At 48.0% G+C, this 23,961-nt stretch overlaps 1 protein-coding gene across 2 annotated transcripts in view; it reads right to left on the bottom strand.

Annotated features, from left to right (window-relative positions):
- LOC142560330 (uncharacterized) overlaps positions 1-23,961 on the bottom strand; it is a 123,266-nt gene that overhangs the window by 17,650 nt on the left and 81,655 nt on the right. For both annotated transcript variants that reach the window (XM_075672331.1, XM_075672332.1), the window contains 3 exons: positions 19,100-19,226; positions 12,132-12,543; positions 7,527-8,063 (listed from right to left, as the gene is read on the bottom strand). In XM_075672331.1, coding sequence (XP_075528446.1) covers positions 7,527-8,063; positions 12,132-12,543; positions 19,100-19,226 — 1,076 coding nt within the window. The remainder of the gene's footprint in view (positions 1-7,526; positions 8,064-12,131; positions 12,544-19,099; positions 19,227-23,961) is intronic.

Here is a 23,961-nt window from a genome sequence, read left to right as displayed (position 1 = left end):
CAGCCTGTTCTCAAATGGTAGCAGCCTGTTATATTATCTATGGCAGTATTCATTTTGGCAAGTTGAGCTCTAGGCGTAGACTCGTCGGACCAAGAAGCAACAGTACAACAAGCGGGGAACAAGCTAACGGTAGGCAAAATGAATTTGGGATACCTTATCGCATAGGCTTCCACATGAGACCTTTGTTAACGAAAAGATGGCAAGGTTCACGTAATCATTGGGAACATGTCTCTCATGTGGAAGCGGTTACAGTTACGTGGTTATGTTCGTAAGTAGACTAGTGAGCGGGTCTTTGGGGCAGTGCTTTCCTGTAGACTGCCGAAGTCTTCCTCTTTGAGTTCACCCAATTCGCACGCACGACAGACCACTCGCAGAGCTATGGTATTGGGACATCGGTGTCGAACGTCATCCACACTGGAAGCTACTCCAACCCTGCTGCATTTCGTAAAGGTAACTGGAGTTGGACTGTACGACCACCTTGCGAATTCGCAGTAAATGCAGCCTTGCCATCTGCACGCGTCACCAATTCGTTTACAACTTTTACGTTCTTCTTCCCCTCTTCCAAGGCAAGGTTGCCGTAAAAGTCACGCAATCTCTCTCTATAGATATCACTCACTCACTCGCTCAAAGCCACGAAGGAGCTCTTCTATATTTTTAATTCAAGTGCCTTAAAGGCCCATGCGGGCATTACATAGGGGTGTTACAATAAATAATTGATAGGTGCAGTACACGAAATCAAACAGATGTTGCATGTTAAAATGAAAGCAAGAACACAAACGAAAAAAACGTAAAAGCAGTACAACGGCACATCTTAAACCATGAAGACTCGTATGGCTATAAAATGGTTGTTACGAAAAATCAAGGTTACCTAAATGCGTAGTTCAAATGGAATATGCTTGTTAAAATAGGTACACATTCCAAGAGATGCTGCACGTTCAATAAAGCAAGAACACAACCAGAAAATGATTAAGCAGTACAAGTACTTCGGTAGTGACCTAAAACAAAGCAGTGCGCGCAAGGAATATCAAAATATGGTGGAAAAGAAAGTTAAACAAGAAAAGGAGAACAAGAACATACTGACGTCTTGAACGAATGAACAAGAGAATCCTACTTGTGTATGTTAAAATAGGGTTTTAGTTTCGCTGGGAATTCTTCAACTCTTCAACTGCACTTGAGCGTTATTAGCTGGGAATTTCGCCTGTCGCCTTGAATTCACACGTTGCTTTCGTCCATTTGCACGCATCCTGTCTCCTGCCTGCTGCTCGGTGCACGTTTGGCTTCTCACGCTTTACGTAAATACGAACTGACAGATTGAGCAGAATTGCGTCGGACGTTCCAAGAAAACCCCTGCCCGCTGTCTCCTCTTCTCTTTCACTGGGACAGACGTCAGCGCTCATGAATAGCCTTGAGACAACCGCGAAGAGTACAGCACCGGGGAAAGAGGCCATTGACAGTTTACGAAGTCTCCCTGGAGAGACAACCTTCTTTTGCAATTCAACGCAGCCTCATTGAGTCCAAGTCTTGTGCAATGCGCCGCTATCTCAGGGCCCGTGCTGCACCGTGTCTTGACAACGAGGGAGAAACGAAAACAAATAAACATGTACACGGCAGGGGGCCGTGGGCCGGCACGGTAGTGTCCTTGTTTAGTCTAGGCTCTGTGATAACAAGACACTTCTTGCTCTTCTTATTCCTTCCTTTTCTTCAGTGCGTTTTCATGGTTTAGCTGTTGTGGAAATCAGGAACGACATGTTACTACCACTCGTCGCGCTAGCTTCATGGCAACTTCGAGGTCAGTGCTTCGAATGCTCATATCCACAACAAGGGCTGCTTACGGCCCGTTCAGGTCCGCATGACAATAGTGCGTGTTTATTTTTGTCTTCACTGATATCGTCTCTGTTCTTTTCAAAGTATAAACACAGAAATGCAAAGAAAATACAGAACTTATTTATAGGGCATTCATTGTTTGCCCAGGAATGTACCAATATACCAAAGTTTGCAGGGACGGCATGGCCACAATTAGTACATGACCGGGGTTGTTGGAGAAGTATGGGAGAGGCCTTTGCCCTGCAGTGGGCGTAACCAGGCTGCTGCTGCTGCTGCTGCTGCTGCTGCTGCTGCTGCTGCTGCTGCTGCTGCTGCTGCTGCTGCTGCTGCTGCTGCTGCTGCTGATGATGATGATGATGATGATGATGATGATGATGATGTACCAATATTGCGAAGTAGTAAACACACAACGTTATCTTAAAGGAAATTTTTCGTCTCGTGGTGCGACGCTGCCATGCCTGTTCATTTACCCGCTCTAAAGCGAGCTCAATGTATAAAAGCAGGACAGGACCAAGAAAGAGAAAAGCAGAGCCGTGTTTGTCTTTCTTGCTTCCTCGTAGTCCGCGTTCTTCTCATTTTACGTCATGACCTAACAGTTTGGACCTTCAGCCCTTCTGTACTTCATGTAGAGCCGCATCTTTGTTATAACTCAGTCATGTCCGACGCGAATATAACTCCCTTATATCCGGTGTTACAACCACATGATGGTTGCATGCTGATATCGTCGAGTAACATTCTTAATTTACTTCGTTATCTCCGACATATCCGTGTTCGTCATATGTCGCAAATATGCGTTTAATACTTGCTCTGTATTATCGAGAAGCTACGACTGCCATCCTTCCGTAACTTGCTTCGTGTGTAGGATTTGCTCCTTTCTTGAGCGTGCCTGATCTTCCCTTTCATGTTGCCTCATGCAAGTAGCGCTTGCTGCAGATAACGGTGATGGCGTCCTTGTGTTTCCGTTGAGTGGGTTTGCTTTTGTTTTTCTTCATTCTCCTGCCGATTTTGACTATCTGTTGGCGTCTTTAAGTTCAGCTTTTGCTGTCCCGTAAGAGCACAGATTCGCAACTTCTGAAATTAGGCACGACTCTCAATGTCTTTTCCCCAGTTGCGGCTACTTGCAATGTAACTGCAGTGTCATTCTGCTGTGTAACTAACTGTGTGCAACGCAGCAAACTTCGCCAGCTAATGAAGATCGAGCGCAGGTTAGGCGTGGTGCATTCGCGCGTGCGCGCGCGCGCACGCACGCACGCACGCACGCACGCACGCACGCACGCACGCACGCACGCACGCACACACACACGAACAAAAAACAAACAAAGAAACAACCCCAATAGGATCTATAGAAATGATTAGGGAACTGGAAGAGGGATCAAGGGGGTGATTGTAGAAGGTGGTTGAAAGGAAGGCGCGAGGTACACAGAGAAAAAGGGGAAAGTTCCGTAAAGCGACAGCAAGGAAGCAGCCAAAATGACGGGAAAAACATGGTTGCCATGGGTTACAAAACAGCTCCACCCTTCGTGGTTCCTTTCTCTCTTTTCTCCTCTGCTTTTTCTTTTTACATCGCGTCGAATTGGCGTTTGTGTTTTGTTTGTTTTTATACCGGGAACCGCACGGTGACCCAGACGCCACTCTGCGTGACCCAGCAGCTCTTTGCTGCTGCTTCTTAGTTCCGCCGTGTTAGTCCGTTCCCATTTTGCCCTTAGCTTCGGGTGGCCGGACAGCGGAACAAATGAGCTGCTGCTGCTGCTACTGCTGCTGCAATACACAGAATCAAATAACGCCGAAGTGGAAAGGGGTACATGTGAAACATTCGAGCAAACAGTCACTTCAAGAGCTCCAGAAAGAGAGAGAGAGAGAGAAAGAGAGAGAGTCTGTCAGCAGTAATGGCACAAGCTGCGGGCGCAACGTGGTATGCCGATAAAAGGGCTCGTCGGCGCGGAAAGCGCTTTTAGCGCATTGGGAGGCTCGCGTGTTTGCGCTCTGTTTTCTCCCGTTCATCGTCCTGCCTTGTCGGTGCAGTTGTTGCGACGAAGCTTCACTGTGGTTTTCGAGTGCTTGGCATTCCCTCGCAAGCTGGATGTGCTTCTTACGCTGCAAACGCCCAGCTTTCAGGCGTAAGGCGCCTTTATTTTTTTCTGTCTGTGCCTCGCGCGAATTCATTGCTCGGCGCGTTTGAAAAACGCTCCTTTGTAGTGCGCCGCTAAACGTCCACGCAGCTGGCTGCTTGGACTGGAGCGCTTCATCCCGTGTTGATCCTCTGGCGTTACTTGAGTCACCACACGCGTTGCGATAGTTGCTGCAGATTGCGCATACTTTACCAAACTTTACCGCCGCCTTTGTCCTCTGCTTAAGACGTCATCCCATGTGGCAGCTGTCTCGTCAGTATGCAGCGAGCAGCGCTTCCTCAACTTTCTTTAAATCCTTTGTTTACCAGCTACAGCATTTGTTCTGTGAAACAACAAATATTGCCGCTCTTCCTGCATGTAAAAAATAAGAAAGGTGCCAGAAATATGAGGTGAGAAATGTGAAAACAAAGGGATATATTCTTTCAGTGCACAGATAGCAGTAGTGTGCCCTTAATGTCTATGCACAATTTTCTTTCTTTTTCGCGGGTACACTGCACAATGTTCGTCGTTAATACTGCCATGACATCTTTATTTTCTCGGTCTATTCTATACAGGTTCCTGCACTTTTCACAACTCGCGCACCCGTGTCTGCGCTCATCCATAATACGCTCAATAGTAAAAAAAAGACCAACCCTTCCCCTACCGGAAAATGGGGGTAAGCTAAGCTTGTCCTGCATGCACCTGACCTTCGTCACGGTTAAGTCCCCCACAGGTAACGATGCCGGATTGCTTCGGTCTCCCGCTCCTTCAGCTCGAGATCTTCTTCTCGCTGCCGTCGGATCTCCTGGGCTCGGGCGGCTCTAACGGCTGGATTGGCGCGCCGACGGTGAGCCCTTTCACGGGCGAGTTCTCACCGCCGCTCGTCGAACGCTGCCCGTTCCTCGGGGGAGCGCACGACGCGTGACCGCCCCATCCGTTTTCCGAGAATGAACTGAACGGAAACGAAGCCAACCCAGCGCACGCAAAACACTTTCCTGCCCTTTCCCTTCCCGGCGGAAGCAAAACAGCTGATTGGTTGCGTGCGTGGCGTGAGCGCGCGCCTATGCAGCTGAAATCCTCGCTAATGACTCACGCTCCGGCGCAGCTATCACCTCATCCAACCGCCCTTTCCCACAGCTGCTCTGTTCCGGTAGTAACATTTCTTTGCGTGACCACGACAACGCCACTGGTGAACCAATACAAGCTTCACTTGAAAAAAAAATGAACAGCTAGCTGTTGTTGCCGTCGTCCACCCCGACTCTGTCCGCCGTTCTGCACATACATTCACTTCGCCCTCCTCACAGGTCTAAACAACGCGACGATTCGCGAGGTCAAGCCGTTGTCATATATGATGGACGGTATCTCGCCTTTCATGCCAAACCTAAAGGGCACTACAACTTCTACTCGCGATTTGGCTCACTAGGAAGCCGGAAACTGAAAAAACAAGACATTCTGGCAAAGTACGTGAACCGATATACACTGGCAAGTAGTTCGTTGTCTTTGAGGTGTTGCAAATACAGGTAGCTGCTGGAAACGATAGGACGAAACAGTGCAGACGACGACGTGATAGATCCGAAGCAGGTGGCTGTCGGCCCGTGAAAGTTACCACGAACAAGGCAATCTATTGAATGATCCAGCCACCTTACCGGCCTATTCGTTCCCGAGCGCCACCGCACATATGGAGAGTCCCGGATGAGAGCGGCTCCTTGTAGGAGGTTGGCCTGCCGAGCCTCGCTGAGTGACGTCATACTTCCCTCCTAGCTACTGCTTTCTATTCTCCACGCTATCGTTCCTGTGATAGCAGAACCGCCGTGCTTGCCGCTCCTGTAGACGCAAGAGCCATAGCTTCATTCTAGAAATTTTCGCTAGAAACTCTACGCCTCTCAGGACAGCGCCATTATCAGTGCATTCGCACCCGCACGCCTATACAGCTGAGTGCCTTGAGCTGCGCCGCCTGCGCCTGCACGATTTGCGAGTCGACGCGCAACGACCGTGGAGTGCATTTATTTTTACTATGCCGCGTCCTTCTTTAGAGCGTTCTGCTTGGGGCGCGAGCGTTGCTCATAGGGACACTGAACGACTGTCGAATAGACGCACGCCGAAGTCTCTCATGCGAAAGGAAGCCCAGCGGAAGGAGACACGTGCTTGGTGCCTTTTCCGATAGCGTTGTTCGCTTCTCTACTGTGCCTCTTTTCTCGACGTGTCGATCTTTCCTTTCTTTCTTTCTTTCTTTCTTTCTTCCTTCCTTCCTTTCTTTCTTTCTTTCTTTCTTTCTTTCTTTCTTTCTTTCTTTCTTTCTTTCTTCCATTTTTTTAAAGAACGGGAGTGTGAAAGGTCGCAGTTGAATAAGCGACACCTATTCGGGCACCCAGCGGGCTCGCGTGATCCTTTAATCCTCTTTACTCCGACCGCCCTATGGAACTGCTACGGGAAACGTTCACAAAGCGTGCGAAAAAGAAGTCAGTGAATGGTTATCTTTGGATTTCGCAACAAAGGGCTGCGCGCGCAAGTGTGTATCAACGCTCACGAGTATGCCAGTACATTCGCATTCTTTTGTCCCGCCATGTCTCTCTCTATCTATCTATCTGTATTTCTTTGTGTGCGTGCGCGCGCATTGTTTTTACACATTTATCCATTAATATGTATATTGAGAAAGCTCGGCATTGCTTGAATACAAATATTCAAAGCGATAAGATCACAGAAGTGGCGGGATTTGCAATAGGTCACTGTGTATCAGTTTACCGTTTGTGGGCACAAGCGGCCATATTGCTGAATTCGCCGATTAGACCTTGACTGTATCGATCAAATACTGAAGAGCTTTGTAATGGCTCAATAGCTGGCGTCGTGTTGCGCAAAAACCTGATTAAAATTCCACACGCAGATCATCAAGCAAGCACGGACAGACAGGAGAAATGGTTGATAAGGTGCTGCCTCATTGTTGCTCTCATTTCGGCCTCCTCCATTGTTGGCAATTGTTTGCAGTGGCAAAAACAAAGAAAGCAACACATAAATAAATAAACCTGAACGCAAGGGGCGCACAAAGATGGGCGACCAAGACACAAAGGTAGACGGGGACATGACGATCGGCAGGTGCGCAGGTACACAGCTGGTACAGACGTACAGTGTACATTCGTCAGGCAAGCCAATCATACATTATACATTTGGGTTGATGTGAGAACCGCCAACTCAAGCGAATCGTTGATTCTCTTGACGTCGTCACCCCGGGCTTCGGCTTCAGACTAGCAATAAATATGCGGCCTATATAATCAATATAGAGTTGCGCGCACGCATTTGAAAGCCACTCAACCCATCATGCTTGCAAGAAACCCATTCAATCATTTAAGAAAGTCATCCAAATTACACGACGTGCCAAGGAGCTCCACTTTAGGACTCTTTGGGAAACTAGTACCGGCGAGGGGCAGAGCAAGCGAACGATCGGATGGGTACGTTAATCAAGCTCACTTCCTCGTTCACAACAGCAGTACGCAGAAAAAAAAAGAACACATCGTCATGATTCCCAGCCCAGGTGAGCGATACAGAGCCCAGGCCAGGCTAGGCCCAGGCCGAAAGGACAAAATCGCACGAACGACTCGCCTTTGGCCCCCACTGTCCTCGTCACCGCGTCTCGGTCCGAACGATCCGCCGGCGAAGCTCAGCTTCCGCGGCTGCTGTTGGAACGTCGGCACCGTTAGCCTGCTGCTCTCCACCACGGGCACCGTGGCCACGCTCCTGCGTCGGGACTCGGTCAGGCTGGGCCTCCGCTGGGACCCGAGATTCGTGCGTGCCGTGGCACCCGACGTGGGCGACGGCAGCGTCAGCGTGATCGTGCCCGCTCCGTCGCTGCGGCTCCGGCGGTCTCTGACAGACGCCGCCGGCGAGGGTGTCGCTTCGCTGGACTCGCGCTGTTGATCGCGCTGGGCCGAAGCGTCGTCGACGTCGTTGTCGCTCTGGTCTTTGGACCTGGCGTCGTCGACCTCTTGCGCGGCGAGGTCCTTGGCATCGGCGCCAGTGACCGGCGCCGCCGGGGACGAAGAGGCCACCGAGGGTCTTCTCCGAACCGACGAGGCCGGCGGGGGCGCGTCGCTCAGTTCGGGGCCGTCAGCCTCCCCAACGGTATGCTCCTCGTGAACCCTGCGCACATGAGGACGAGGTATACGGACGGGAACGCGATAAGTCTGTTTGTGTGCTTCCGAGCGTAGCAGTGTAAGTAGGTGCGTGTCCCGCGGATTGTGATGTCACTAACCGATCGACGAAAGATGACTTGTGCGCGGGTGTGCGTGTGTGTGTGTGTGTGTGTGTGTGTGTGTGTGTGTGTGTGTGTGTGTGTGTGTGTGTGTGTGTGTGTGTGTGTGTGTGTGTGTGTGTGTGTGTGTGTGTGTGTGTGTGTGTGTGTGTGTGTGTGTGTGCAAACTACAAAAAGTTGAAAGCAAACATGTTTGGGCGACAGAACGTAGTGGTACGAGTGGTGGCAGCGTTTGCTCAAAGTCCTCATTAAAGGCCCGAGGTGATAAGTGCGGTATGCGTACCACATGGTTAAATGGTAATAAATGTAACAGTTCTTTATGGAACTTCGATTTCGAGCTATTGTTCCCGTTTTACCTTGCTATTGCACCTTTTTTCCCAGGATGTTCTCAAAATATATTACAAAAGAGGCATTCGCACATCAAAGTAGTAATTATGCCGCACATTACAAATATTTAGGGGTGTTTCTTCGTATATATATGGGTTTATTCCACATTGCACTACAAAAATGCCAAACAAGAAAAACCTTCAACGTTCATGAACGTTCGGCAGACCCTCATTACCCGAACAATCATATTTTCGCCCAACTCCGTTCGCCAGGGTCGATATTTGAAACCGCGATCTCGTAATTGGAGTATGATGGGCATCAGTAGCTAGAGCAGGGACAGGTGTTCTTATTCCTATATGATCCACCATATAACGAGCTCGAAAATGAAAAGCAGAGATATGTCCTAGTGGAACAAAGCAGACGACAGTAGCGCGTCCTGTATAAGGCGCCCAATTGTTTATTAGCATCAGCACCTATATTATCGCGTCAGCACCTTGTGGCGCGGCAGACGCGTTTTCAGCGAATGGTAGCACACAGCTATGTCACTCACGTCTGCCCAGTCGCATGGCACCGACTAACTCGTATATTAAAAGTGCTAACATTATCAAATAATTGGGTGCCCGTAAATCTTCGTCGTCTCTTTCTGATCTTTATTGTGACCTTCCGTTGTTGACTGTCGGCAGCGAAGCCAAGACGTCATTACGGACGGTGCTATAAACCCTGTGTAAATTTTAGGGGCGTTTTCCGGCTTCCTAATAAGCAACATGCTTCTTTTCATCGTCACTCAGGTTATCGTCGTAACAGTTACTGCATTTTCGAAACGTACGGTATTCAAATGCTACATCAATCTCCACTGCACTGCCACCTGTCTACACCCTTGTGTCTTGTCTCTCTCCCTTCCCCATCTTTCATCGCCCCCATCCCTCTCCCATGTGTAGGGTAGCAAACCGGTTAAGCTAAACTGGTTAACCTCCCTGCCTTTCCTTCTCCACTTTTTCCTTCCTTCCTTCCTTGTCCAAGGCATTACAGCAAGAAACCTTGGCTGCTTGGTTTGGACTGTCCAACTCATCGCGGGGGAACAGAATGTATCGACAGCTTAAATGAGACGGCAGTAATAAAGATACATGCGGCACGATACTTCAACTTGTCTTTGCAATGCAAAAATACGGATAACATGCGTAGAAAGTAGTCGCTGGGCGGGGAGTGCACAACGGCATTATCGATCGCCACCAGCTGTCGGCAAACACCTTCGAACCTTTCGGGCATGTAAATGAGGCATAAATTTATCAGGACAAGTCTAACGTACATTAAAAAAAGTTGGCCGCTTAGCGAAGGCTTTTTTATCCGTGCTATAAGCATCATTGCTTAGTGAAGACTTAGTTAAAGTTTGTCGTTTGTGCTGTGTGTATCTTGCAAAAGTTGGCAACCGTAAGTCATGGTCACGCCTACGCATCGCTTTTGTCTGGCATCGTGCCAGTCCTCAAAGAAATCACACAGGTTCACACAGTGGCAAGCCGAAGACTGGGCCAAGCACCTTCATTATGCCACGCATTTTTCTCGCATGACCTGCCAGCTCTGGGTCCTACGGCGGAATGAATCATATAGTTTTATACAATTACTAGAAAGAACTGTGGCGCTAGTGTCTACCGGAGCTGCAGGCAGGGCACTTCAGCCAGCATGTGAACGATGGTTAGCGCATCGACTTGCCTTAGCTTCGTCCTCATGGCTTTAAATGGATTCGTGACTTTGTAAACTGATCACTTCCAATAGAATATTGCGTTATATATAATTGAATAAACATTAATAAAATTGTCCGACGGCAGGATTCAAACACAGGACCTGTAGCGCGCAAACCCGATATTGAAACCGTTACGCCGCGGATGTATGGACAAGGGCAATCACTGCAATTAGCAGAGATTATGCGTGTTCGCAGAGTCGTATTGCCTTTTGCATTTCAGAAAGAAAAAAAGTATAGATTGCTTTGAAATTTCTGCCGATGAAAGCAGGTAAAGCTTAAAGAACGAAGCCACAGGAACGCCTGAAGCCACCAGCACGAAGATCAGCCAAATTCATGCACTAACCTTCATTCCCATGGTGGTTGAACGATCGCTGCGCCAGAGTTCTCTCTATTATTTATTATAGGAAACTCAATGGTCTGAACATCCGCAAAAGAAATGCGCAAGACTGGTGCTGGCTTGAGTGCGCTGTGCAGCGCGCACAGCATAGATGTTGTCGCTTTGTGACTCGGCAAGCAGCAGTTCATGTCCTTATATACACCTCATCTTTGCACCTGATATTTAAAGGTCAAGCTTCCTAGACGAACAGTTCTGGACTTTGCTGAACATGGGGGGGGGGGGGGGGGGGGGGCTCATGCCGGGGCTGTCTTGCCGAACACTTCACACACTGGACAGCGCTCATAACGAATTCGCTTATATGTGACCCATGTGCGACAGTAGTGACAGCAAATCACTGTCACAGCAGTGGCAGCACTTGTAGCGAATCGGCATATATGTCAACCCCTCCTGCTGGTGTGACATTTGCCGGCTCATCCCGGCGGAATTGTGCCGTGGAATAACAAACGGTACCTAGCACCATCCTCAGTGCGACAAATATGCGCCTTAAGGCACATAATTTCGATTGTTAAAGCGAAGCTCTCTACCTTCTTTTCTATAGTTTGACCCATCTGATCGATTGACTTTTCATCGAGTAATACCACTGACACATGGGTGAACTTAATGAATTTGTCGTAACACTGAAGGACCCCTTATCAAAAGTGAGTTGCGCCGCTGACACACGGTACGGATTACACGTTTTACACGGATTACACGATCATTACACGTTTTCCGTAATCAACACGTTAAATCACATGTATGGCACTGCTTCCTCACGCCGAAACTGACAAAACGGTAAAAAAGGTAGTGCGTCTGGTCAAATTTCATCACTGCTACGTGTAAAATTGTTTTTAAAATTACTAAAATTCTTATTAACGCACCATTTGCATTTCCTCAACGTTTGTGTTGCTGAAGAGCTGCGCTCGAGCTTACCTCTTAATACCCGTAAAAAAGCTTTCAAAATCTTATACATCTCTTTCAGCAAGAGACTTCACCAGAAACGACGTACTGCACTTTGGTGTGTACCATCTCTGCGGTAGCGTCTTTCAGCGGTAGATGTCCCCTAGTCCAACGCTTTTCGGTGGGCGCGAGTTAAGGTCAAGCGGGAGTATTCTGTAAGAGTCCGTCTAGTGGACTGTCCATTTCGGTCGCTTCCGATTGGCTGGGGCCGCTCGTCTCCTCCTCGCTAGTACAGCTGCATCCAATAAGCAGTGGCCTAAATGAACCGTCCACTACGTGGACTCTTACAGAATGCCCTCCCCCCCCCCCCCCGGAAACAGTGCAGCAGTAGTAAACTTGGCTGATCCCGGAGATAGTGTGATGAAAAGTGGGCCGATCCCGGATACAAGGTTAGTCTGCCTTGGCGTGGATCACGTGAGTCGCTTTTCGGGATTTTCTCGTTCCGTGCTGATCTGCCGGAAGGCACGTAATGGCTATGCTGCCAGACGCGTTGCGAAAGATGAAACAGTTCTATACTATTTAAATTTTATACTACTTAAGTTATACTATTTCTCTTACCGGTCCTCTGACTGGCCGTCGAGAGCCTGCTGTTGGCGTTCACTCTCCTCCTCTTCCTCCTCCGGCTTCCCCTCCCTCTCCACTAGGTCCTTTTCGTCCTTGGGAGGCGCGGGGAGCCTGAGCAGATGCACTTGGTCCCTGACGCTCGTCTCTTCTACGGTGGTCGTGGACCGGTGCGTAGTCGTGGTCGTTGTGGTGGTCACGCGGTGCTGTTGGTACGGTCCGGCTCCGGCGGTGCCGCCGTTGGACCACTGGTACGTGGTGGTGGCGGTTGTGGCGCCGCCCGCGACCGCGCCGTTACCGGCCGACGGGCGCGCCTTGCCCGGTCGGGAGAGCAGCAGCCGCGTCGAGTCCAAATGCGGCAGGAAACCGTCGGGGCTCGAGAGGGACGGCGGAGTGAGGACGCCTATCCCTGTAAGGACAGTGGGCAAATTGACGAAAGTGACTGCGTAAGCGTTTTTATATGGATGGGCAATTGAGGGATGTTGGCAGATGTTGTGTCGCCGGCTTCTCCGCAAACCATAAATCCTCCAATGATTAAAATATTACAGCGTGAAGAGATATGAAAAAAGAGAAGGGAACGCTCCGCCAATGCGAAAAACGGAATGCCAATTCAGAACGCTCGTTTATCGTGCATCAAGTATACATTAGAGAACCCTTAGTAGTGACACGATGGTGTGCCTATACAATGAGATAGCAGTTCTAGCTCAAGAGAAACCACAGTATCTTTAATTATGTGCGCAGATGATGAGGGAGATTAGCAATTGGTGTCTTCAGTGCTACACTATTTCCTGCCAGCTGATTATATAGGTAGTAAGTGAGTCGTTGGATCGTGAACGAAAAGGATGTACGCATTGGAGCATTGTCGGAAGGCGAATATTTGTTGAATCCTATTCGCTCTCTAGAAATTATCGGTATAAGTTGGGACTCAACGAATATCACGGGAGTTTTCACTCTCAACACCTCGCCTTCTTATGTCCACACCTGATGAGCTACGTCTGGAATATATGCATCACAGGCTGTCCGTGAGCGAAAGCCTCGACGCTGTGCTATTTATTTTGCTTGGCCAGTCGATTAAACTGTAATCAGTAAACTCCTCACGCCTTACAAAAAAGCTGTTGATACGGTACGCGTGCTAACATTTTCAGTCACGGTGCACATGTTTGTGTACGCGACCTGCTTTTGCCAGTTCTGCCAAGCGGCGGCAAGGAGAAAACAGCTGAAACTGAGCCTCGGGTAAATTGAACACTTCGCATGCTCAACACGGCACCATATTTCACTTCACTCTGCTAAGTATTTCCACACGCGACCCCTCTGCTAGAGGCACTGCCATTCTAGCCGGGTTGTTCGATGCTCTGCACGCCTTCAGCAATGGCGAAGAGTTTCCTTTCTCCTAATGTGCGCGGCCAATTATTGACTTGCGCATGGGCGGTGAGTTGGCGATTCAGTCGATATTATGAAAATAAAAGCGTGACATGAGCCACGGCACATTAAATCTAGACCTAATTTTCTTAATAGAATTACGAATGTGCATATTGGGATATGATCGAACGATCATTCTACAACCTTGAATTTCTTACAGCAAAGCGTTCAAAGCGCCTAGAAACCGTTAAACCTTCGATGCAATTATCGACAGCCCGTCATATTTTATCGCTGATTGGGTTCAACTTAAGAGCAGGCAGCTCCGCCAGCTTATTCGCCTATTCCCGTTCCTGCTAGGGGAAAACCAGGACTCAACAGATTATCGAGGAAAGCTTCATTGTCGATTGCTCCCCTTTTCGAAGCTGCCGGCGCAAGGTATGCGATTCAAGAAGTTTATCGCGGGCAACCCTCGCTTCTGAAGCTACGCGTGCAAGTGCGTAAGCGAATATTGGTGAGTCAAAGCGTTGGCGATTTACCAGGTCTTCACCATGTCTCTCGCTGACGGTCGACAGAGTCTCGCCGGGGCAAAGCGTTCCGCCCCGTATGCAAAAAAGCCGCCTTCACGCGCCAATCGTAGTCGTGCAAGCACTGCCGCGCACCGATCGCTTTGCAGCGACCCAGACGCTTCGATCGACAAAACGCAGTCAGCCAACGGAAAAAGAACACCCCCCCCCCTTTCCATCTCTTTTTTTTTTTTTTTTGTTCTCGTGCTCAAGCCATAGACGGGTCGAGGTGGCGCGCCTATGGCTTGCAGGCATAGCCCATGCAGGCAGTTCCAAATGAACGCCTAGAGGTGCGCCAATGATGTGTGTGTCCACCTTTGCCCTTACCCGTACGTTTCGCATTCGCATCTCTTCTTCCGCAGTCCTTCGTGTTTCTCCATAGTGTGAGCGTACCGTATGAACGCGCGCAATGGCTGCGTATATCGGAGGAGTTAGAGTTGAAAATTTTCACTCGTTCCGTTTCTCGACGTAATAAAAAAAATAAGAGAGAGAGAAAGATAAGCACTCAGCCACAATATAGAGTGACACTAGTGAACGCGGGCGACAATTAATGTTGGCTCTTTGGTTCGATTGGCGCACCGTGGTTGTGCACTATCCTCTGTAATTGTTTTGCTTTAGTCATTGTGCTCTGGCATCATCTTCTGTCCTTCCTCTTTCCTTCCTTTATTCTTATAGTGCAAGTCTATTTTTGTATCTCTTCCTCCCTTAACAGTAACCAGGCGTGCGTTTCCCGGTGACAGTTACAAGCTACCTTCCGCACTTCTTTTCTTCTTTGTCGAGTGTGCATATGCTTTTTTAAAGAAAATATAATGATCATAATAATAATTGACGCACTGTAAGGAAAACAAAAGATGTAACACAGAGTCCCATTGTCCAGGGGATTCCAGTAGACGGGAGGCGAGGTTATTGCCCCCGACTCTGTGACCTCTGCCACGTGTGTACAGGCGTGAATTAAGAAGCCCTACTCACTCTCAGGGTGAAGCAAATAAAAGAGCTTGCATCGTTCTGTGAGAACTCAACGATTGTTTGTACGTCTGATTTATAGCGATTCACATTGTCTTAAGGCGAGAATGAAGTTTTAAGATTCAGGCCTAAAGAATTGTAACTCACGGGAATTTAAACCACATAGCCGCAAAGGGCTATGAGGGACACAGTAGTGTACTCTGAAGGCTCTTCTTCAGAGCCGCAGCTAAGTTAAAGACCGCGCTTCGGCCGTCAAAAGTAACCTAGGAGACCTTAATTTTTTGCTTTTTTACTTCAAGTCAGTTTTGTTAGACGAGTGTGGCCATTACGCGCATCGATACGGTGCACAGCGCTGCGGCTGTTTCTTGCTGGGTTGGAAAGCTTTTTAGTCTTTTTTCTTATGCTGTCGCCGCTCCCATTTACTAGTGCCGCGGCGTTCGTTCAATTCTGGCTACGTGCTGCGCAGTAGTATACACACGTCTCCGTCAGCCTGTGACTGTGAGCGAACGCATTGATCTGTGTCGCGAACCCTTGATCATAACGCGCCGTTCCCGTGTGGTCTCCCGCCCTGCGGCGCGGGATTTGCTAAGCAACCGCGTTTATAAACCCGATCTGTTTTCGACACCCACTCCCCGCGTGGCTCGTGATCTTTGTTAGCTCTCGCCGCGTTCTCACTGTGGAGGAATCGACGCGAAATCGATCCTGACGGCATGTCGGCACGCGAAATATAACGCGACGGAGCCGTGCGGCTCGACATTGTCGAGTAGAACTATGGTATATCACGCCCACGTATACTGGATCCCGTACTTAGTCTCGTACGTAGCAGTGTGTGTATATATATATATATATATATATATATATATTTATATATGTGTATCATTTTAACAATAGACGCAACATTCAAATTCGTACCTTTGTGTTTAAAATATGACGTACTTATTAGCCGAAAAGTACCGCAGACGTTTACTCTGTTTACCACCAAACGAGTGGAATGACGCGTTTCCGGTAACAGCAGCTGCATTGCACCGTTGGTGCTCGCGACCAAAACGTAGTGGGCCGCATACTTGACGCAGGAAGGTGCACCGTTGATACACGATTTGACGTATAACCTTTACGGGCATGAGAAATTAGAAAGTTCATGAGTGCATGAGTGCATGAGAAAGTTGTCAAGTATAAAGCGTCGCAGATAAAAGAAAACAACTGCACTGCGAAGCGCGCGGAGTGAGACTTGTACAACCGAACTAAACTTTGCGTAGCTGGGGCGAAATGCGAAAACACCCGTGTGCTTAGATTTAGGTGCACGTTAAAGAACCCCAGGTGGTCAAAATTTCCGGAGTCCTCCACTACGGCGTGCCTCATAATCAGAAAGTGGTTTTGGCACGTAAAACCCCAAATATTATTATTATTATTTGCGTAGCTTCCGCAGCGTTACCTACCAAGTATGAAACGGAGTAGAGAAAGCATGCCGGAATGGGACTACTTTTTTTTGAATTAGCCACCTGCTTCTGATTGGAAGGGAGCGTTGACTTCCTGTTTCGGATTTTGCATCATGTAGTAGGAAAACGGAAACGGCAAAATAGAAAAGGTGCCCATGGTAGGTTTAAAACCCAATACCTTTGCGTGAATTGTACGGTGTTCATACTGCCACAACTCGCATAAAGGATAGTTTATTGGTGGATATATGAGATAATTTTAAGGACATGCTGCAATGCCGTTTAAAAGGGCGACGAGGAGAAAAAAATAAGGGGGGGGGGGGCCGTGGGAGGTAATGTTGATGTCTTTGCTTTCTTGCTTCTCGCACGTATTGCACGTATGTGAAAGTGCAAGTCGTCTCACAAAAAATTCCGTGGCAACCAGACAAACTTCCACGTCTTCTTTGCACGATCTACGATGAAAGCTTGCTCAGATGAAGTTGCAGTATATAGGTTGAAACAACTTTAGCCCTCTTTTAATCTACACGTTCAGAACGACGTTTTCTTCGTGTCATTGCACAGCCGGGAACCTGTAGATGAGCTCTAAGCACATCTGATAGTGTTGATCGCTGGTTTCGCTATGAGTACGGCGGGTTATTGCACGTTTCCCAAAAGTACGCATGTGTCCATTAACTCGAGTACATTAGTGAAGATCTCCGCACTGCAACGCACCGCACGCTCATCCATAATGTGTCTAGGAAAAGCGTTTTGGTATATTTGTATTGACCGCCAGCCACCATCCACGTACAGCACAGTCAACGCAGTGTTTCATCGATTGCCTGAGGCGACTGGCGGGCGCAGCAATGTCTGGGGGAGAAGAGGTCGATTACTTATCTGGTTCTGAGGGGGCAGCGTTTATCGAGCTTTAGAGCTACGTTGGTTGCATAAGTGTACGAGTACTGTTCGCTCGGACCGCATTCCTTCCGAGCAAACCACTTCCTGTTTTGCAAGGAATTAAATCTGCCAGGTGCCTGCCAATAATTTCATCAATCCTTACTCGTGCATTCTGCCGTGCCAATGCATAGTCCCGCTCGTAAGTATCTGATTTCTGAAGAAACGACGGTTTCCGCGTGGCGGCGGTGGTGGTAGGTGCCGCCGGGGTCGGTATTGAATGTGAGCCATAGAAAGGCCGGCAACGCAGCTTATGTCGCAGCTTCGAATAGGCCGTATGGGCATTGATGAGAACGCGTTACGGTACGCCCGCGTGCACTGAGCCGGCGCAGTTTACAGGAGCAATGCGTCGGATATTGCGGAGACTATAGCATTACTAAGTGTGGATGTAGCGAAACATTTCTAAAGAATCGGGTATGTCGAAAGAAATGCAAGGACAATAGTGAAGCATTTGCAAAGTCTTGGGTATATTTGGGAGGGACTTCCGAAGGATGGGAAAACTCTCTTATACAGATTCAGTGTCTTTCATGTGCAAGTAGCTTGAATTCGTATACATCTGAAAGCTTTTCTTTTTTAATTCTTGCCCCAGAAATGCGGAAGTTCTCGAATGGGCAAAATGCTAAAACACTCTTTCACCTTGCTGTTTATTTAGAACGTCCAAGGGTCATGTCTTATAGTTCTTTTGCTTTGATTTTGGTCAGCATTTCTTGCGTGCCACGAGGAACGACAGGCTGTGAGTTAACAAAGGTGTGGTGGCGTGCGAATCAAAGGCGGATGGTAATAAGAATTAAGTGACAAACACATGTTCGTCACAACCATCTGAAATGTCCGAGGTTCAGAGCCTGTTGGAACCGGCTTCGAAGGTAGTGAAAACTTGTTCGAACTTGTTTGATGATTTGTTGGAGCAACTAGTCGTGCGACGAATCGGATAGTTTTACCGCGGAAGCCATTTTTGTCGAAGTGTCCCACAGACTTCCATTGCACGTATGCAACGAAAATTACTTCATTGTCTGACGTGGCGGCACCTGGGCTGCCTGCTGCAAACCAAACGGGTAGCTCTTTCAGAAGTGTTTGCCCGCTTCACGGGGAGTGAATGATATTGCAGACTTTCACCACGCGTTATGTCACCTCGGTCCCAAAGTTCGACCGTTATTTTGGCGGTCTTCTTGAGATTGGTTCTCGACATCCAGCAGTGAAGGACTAGTATATAGTCCCTTACAGGCAGCTGGCGATGTCACTCCAACGAAATGGTAGCGCCATCTGTCACCGCTACAGCAGCACACGGCGAAATACTCCGCACGGTGAGAGATGGCACCACCGTTCCGTTGCAGAGAAATTAGCATCTTTTAAGCAGTGTCTCCGTGGAAGACAATCTTGCCATTGCCTTTCGGCGTCGGTTCAGTCAGCGTACACTAGCATAAATGCTCCCTTCGTTCGTGGGAGGGGAGTGTTTGTCGGGGAGTGATGCACCCAAATGGGTAATGCATGGTGATGATCTTCCATAGCTAGTAGACATTTCAATTTCACATGCTCGCAGAGCTATGTTTTCTAATTTCGTAGTTCTTGTGGCAATCAGCGGCTGCAACTTCTGCGGTAACCGAGTTCGGTTGATAAATCAAATATAGTCCCATACTCAACCTGAATTGTCCTAATACACGTGCGTGTTTTCGCGCCTAAATCTGGAAGCAAATGTGTACGAAACCTGTGTCATTCTCACTTCTTTCGATGATTTCGTGCGTTCGTCTTGCGTCCAGGTAGGCTTCGTCGAGCCCGCTGTCGTCACCGTGCAACCAGCCTTGGTCTGCGAACTGGCCGGACTTGAGGTAGATTTCGGGCTCGCTGGCCTGCAAGAAAACAAAAACCAGCTTGCTTTGTTGTCATTTGAGACCATTTTACGGCATTATTAACCAGATTCTGTGCTCTGTGCGGAACAAGTGTCCCCACTTAGCGATATCCAGTTCTTCTATCTCGCGTCAGGCGGTTCCATCCTGTCCCTCAGACTTCCTAATTTCACTGCACCCCCAAATTCTCTGCGGTTCTCGACTGCGTCTCCATTCTCTTGCCACCCATTTCGTTTACTCTGCCTGCCGATTATCTGCTCTACACGCTACGTAAAGCGTTCCCAACTTGATCTCAACTGTAGTACATCAGCTACCCGTGTTTGCTCTAGCATAACCAATGCTACCGTTGTCCTGCGTATTAACGTCACGCCTTAGCTCTCCCTTTCCAACGCTCCTTGCGCGGTGTATAGCTTCATACCAAGTTACTTCGTAGCCCTCCAACAAAGTGAGCAGTAACTCCCTGATTCCCCCCTTTGGCTTACAGCCAGTATAGGGTAGCAAACCGGACGCTCGTCCGGTTGACTTCCCTGCCTTTCATCTCCTTGCTTTCCCTCCCTCTCTGTACCCTATAGGTAATTACTGCCAGGATTTGTATACGAGAGAGAGAAAACATGCGAATTTAGCCGAGGGATAAACTAGCTTCTACAATCATACCAAAATATAAATACAGAAATGTAATAAAAGTTGCTCGTGAAGGTTGACAGCATTCACATCGATTGATTGATTTATTTATTTATTTATTTATTGATTGATTGATTGATTGATTGATTGATTGATTGATTGATTGATTGATTGATTGATTGATTGATTGATTGATTGATTGATTGATTGATTGATTGATTGATTGATTGATTGATTGATTGATTGATTGATTGATTGATTGATTGATTGTAAAGAGGAAAATAAGCGCAAGAATTTGCTCAGGTACACAGGAACGCAGACACTTCTGTCTAGGTCACTCCTGCTAATGTCGACCTTGTCCGGTTCTTGTGTACACAAAAATTTCACCACAAGTGCGATTTCGCATTCTGCTATTACAGGATTGCAGCCACTACCGCGGCTTGGAACCAAGCAAACATGCAGCCTCGTGCCGGAGAGTTGGGGGTCATAATAACCTATAAACAACAGGTACGGTTTTGTTTTTTTCGTACACGTTTCTTCTGTTCAGGTCAGGGTCTTCACCAGTGACATTGTTTTGTCTATCAACAACACCCAAACAGCAGGCTTGTGATATTATTTTTTTCCGCTAACGATATATTTGTACCAGCACGTCTGGTTTCACGAGCTAGAGCAACGAGTAGGCCTTGAACTATACTAGAAGGCTACGGACTAAAGCAAAAATTATCTGGGCGCAGTTGGGAGAAATGTAGAGGGCGCAGTAAAACAAGGGTGTGATCCACTTACGCCCTCTTCTGCGCTTCATTCACTCGTATAATTTGAGCGCCGTGCTCGGCGTCTGAAATACCCGTACGGCTCCACTCTACCTGGTTCCATTCCAACAACAGCGAGAAAAAAGAACTACAGGAGCGCGCTAATTACGAAGTCTGCACTGGTACAGTAAGAGCCGTCGAAATTAACGCACCTAGAGAGAGAGACATGTCTAACTGGGCATGATTCAGTAATTCCTGGTTACGTGCGATTTCCATCAAGACGAGCCAGGTATCGCGACAATATAACGTTCCTTTTCGCGGCTGGCAATTGTCATTATTATGATGGGTATTATGATGATCTTGTAGCGCGGTTTCCGCAAGGGCTTTGTGCGATAGTAGGCGGCCGGTTGTACTAGAAAGACGACGGCGATCCGTTACAACTTTGACGATGTCAGCTCAAGAACGCAGTGGTAGATACACATCGCTGTACGACAAAAAAATAACTATGAATTCGTATAGATGCGCCGGCCAACTGCGGTGGTTCGTTTCCGTAACGTCACGGCAGAGTTGTTTCCATGTTGGTGTTTCACAGTGAAGCTCTCTGCGCTAACCCTGTGCCGCCGTTGTCGGACATCGCTAAAAGAGGGCCACATGACCCAGCGGGAGAGGAAAGGAAGAGCTCAACAGGGAAGAAGGGGTTGAAGTGACCCCTTTCCCTATGTGAGAATGCTATCTTATACGCGAATCTTATACAGTTGCCAGACGGTGCATCTTCGGCGATCGAGCCAAATCGGCATCGAATTTATCGACGATTGATTCACCCCTGCCACGAAAGAAACACATGTTATGCGGTCTGTTTGGGGCCAATGAAGAGTGCCCCGCGATTGAAACACGATACTTGGAGCGCGTGGCTGCCGGCGCTTCTTGCGCCAGTCAGAAGTGCCGGCAGCCCCGTCAACCGTCAAACCAATCTAAGGAATCGTGAAAACAACTGCAGCGCCCGCATCTCCAGCGGTGGGCTTTGCGCCCGATATAGGGAGCTTTGAATTAGTGGTTCCGCACATTACATCCCAGCTACACATATGCGAAGACTACGAGTAGCGCGTATTCCTGAGGAAGAAGCTGCCTACGGCGAGCGTCAGCGGGAGTTGGCTCCTGAACGGGCCCGTCGTCGTAGAGGGGAGACCGAGCTGCGCGCCAGAGATGCCGAGTTTAAACGGCAGCGCTCATAAATCTTGCTCATCACGCGAAACACGCAAAAGCGAAAATGAGGTAAAATAATGGTGACACATAAGATAGATACAATATAGACTGCTTTCGAAGTTTCATTTGCATGGTGTAACACTCGGTGCAACGCTCGGTGCAACAAACGAACGAACGAACAACGTACGTACGTACGTTCGTTCGTTCGTTCGTTCGTTCGTTCGTTCGTTCGTTCGTTCGTTCGTTCGTTCGCTCGTTCGTTCGTTCGTTTGTTCGCTCGCTCGCTCGTTCGTTCGTTCGTTCGTTCGTTCGTTCGTTCGTGCGTGCGTGCGTGCGTGCGTGCGTGCGTGCGTGCGTTCGTTCGTTCGTTCGTTCGTGCGTGCGTGCGTGCGTGCGTGCGTTCGTTCGTTCGTTCGCTCGTTCGTTCGCTCGTTCGTTCGTTCGTTCGTTTGTTCGCTCGCTCGCTCGTTCGTTCGTTCGTTCGTTCGTTCGTTCGTTCGTTCGTTCGTTCGTTCGTTCGTTCGTTCGTTCGTGCGTGCGTGCGTGCGTGCGTGCGTGCGTGCGTGCGTGCGTTCGTTCGTTCGTTCGTTCGTTCGTTCGTTCGTTCGTTCGTTCGTTCGTGCGTGCGTGCGTTCGTTCGTTCGTTCGTTCGTTCGTTCGTTCGTTCGTTCGTTCGTTCGTTCGTTCGTTCGTTCGTTCGTTCGTTCGTTCGCTCGCTCGCTCGCTCGCTCGCTCGCTCGCTCGTTCGTTCGTTCGTTCGTTCGTTCGTTCGTTCGTTCGTTCGTTCGTTCGTTCGTTCGTTCGTTCGTTCGTTCGTTCGCTCGCTCGCTCGCTCGCTCGCTCGTTTGTTTGTTTGTTTGTTTGTTTGTTTGTTTGTTTGTTTGTTTGTTTGTTTGTTTGTATTACTGTTAGCCCCCAACATATGGTCATTACAGGAGTGAAAACATTGGTCGTAACAATTAACAATGATTTCCCGTGCATGTTTCATAGCTAACAAAAGGTTGTAGGTAGATACACTAGTATAGAATAGAGACGAAAAACTTGTCTAGACCGCGCTCCTGGCAGACAAAGCAGCTGCCGAAGCGTTAGGCAACAAGGAGGGCGAGAGCGGCCAAGGCATCTCAAAAAGGCATAGCCGTGCATGATCTCATGCAAGCGGTTTTGTACGTTGTGTTATCACTAGTGTTGCCGGTAGAGTACGCAGAACGCGCCCCGCGCGTTCCTTATTTATTTATTTATTTATTTATTTATTTATTTATTTATTTATTTATTTGCTTGCTTGACATTATATCATTGTCGTCATGCAGGAGACTAAAGGCGACGTTAATGGTCGCCTGACTAGGCCTCTAGCACCACATTGTACACTCCACCACACAACGGCATTGAAAAAAAAAGGAATAACAATAGCAAAATAAAATTGTAAACAGCTAGAAAAATATATACAGCAAAATGGTAGCAAGGCAAAAGAAATAGATCGCATGAAAAAGATATAATAATTCAAAAGAGACATATCTTAAACATAGAGGAAAGCAAGAATAAATTATGATACTGTTGATACAACGTACACATTAAACGTGAGCCTAAGCAAATAGACACGTTTATAAAGACGTATGTACATACATATATATGGAAACGAATTAAGTAAGTACGTCCAAGAAAGTATATTTTTGATCGTTTTCTGAATGACGATATGGAAGGAAATTGCTTAATCAAGGTCAGCACTTCGGGACGAGTATTTAGCGCATGAAGGATTTGCCATTTTACCGTTGCTGTCAATAGTTATATTTAGTTTGGGTTTCGAGAAAGTGGTATGTCTAAAGTCATAATTTGTAATGCTGTTAGAATAAGTAGTAAGAAATTGTTGACAGTGATTGGAGTATTCAGCATATATAAGTTCAGTGAGGCGTTGGTAATATGATCTAATAGAGATGTGAGAATATGATCTAATAATATGATCTAATAGAGTTGTGAGAATATGATCTAATAGTGATGTGAGAATGTGATCTAATAGAGATGTGTCTTGGCATCCGTGCACATAGTACATATATCCCAATAAAAAACCTTTATTCTTTTTTGGGCGTATATCGTCCCCAAACAACAACATTCATTTGTCTTGCTTGCGTTTCCTTTCTTGAAACGCCTGCGCTGGCTACTTTCCTATCGAG

This window comes from Dermacentor variabilis, chromosome 10 (assembly GCF_050947875.1).
Source record: "Dermacentor variabilis isolate Ectoservices chromosome 10, ASM5094787v1, whole genome shotgun sequence".
Classification (NCBI taxonomy): Eukaryota; Metazoa; Arthropoda; class Arachnida; order Ixodida; family Ixodidae; genus Dermacentor; species Dermacentor variabilis.
This window is presented reverse-complemented; position numbering and strand designations above follow the sequence as displayed.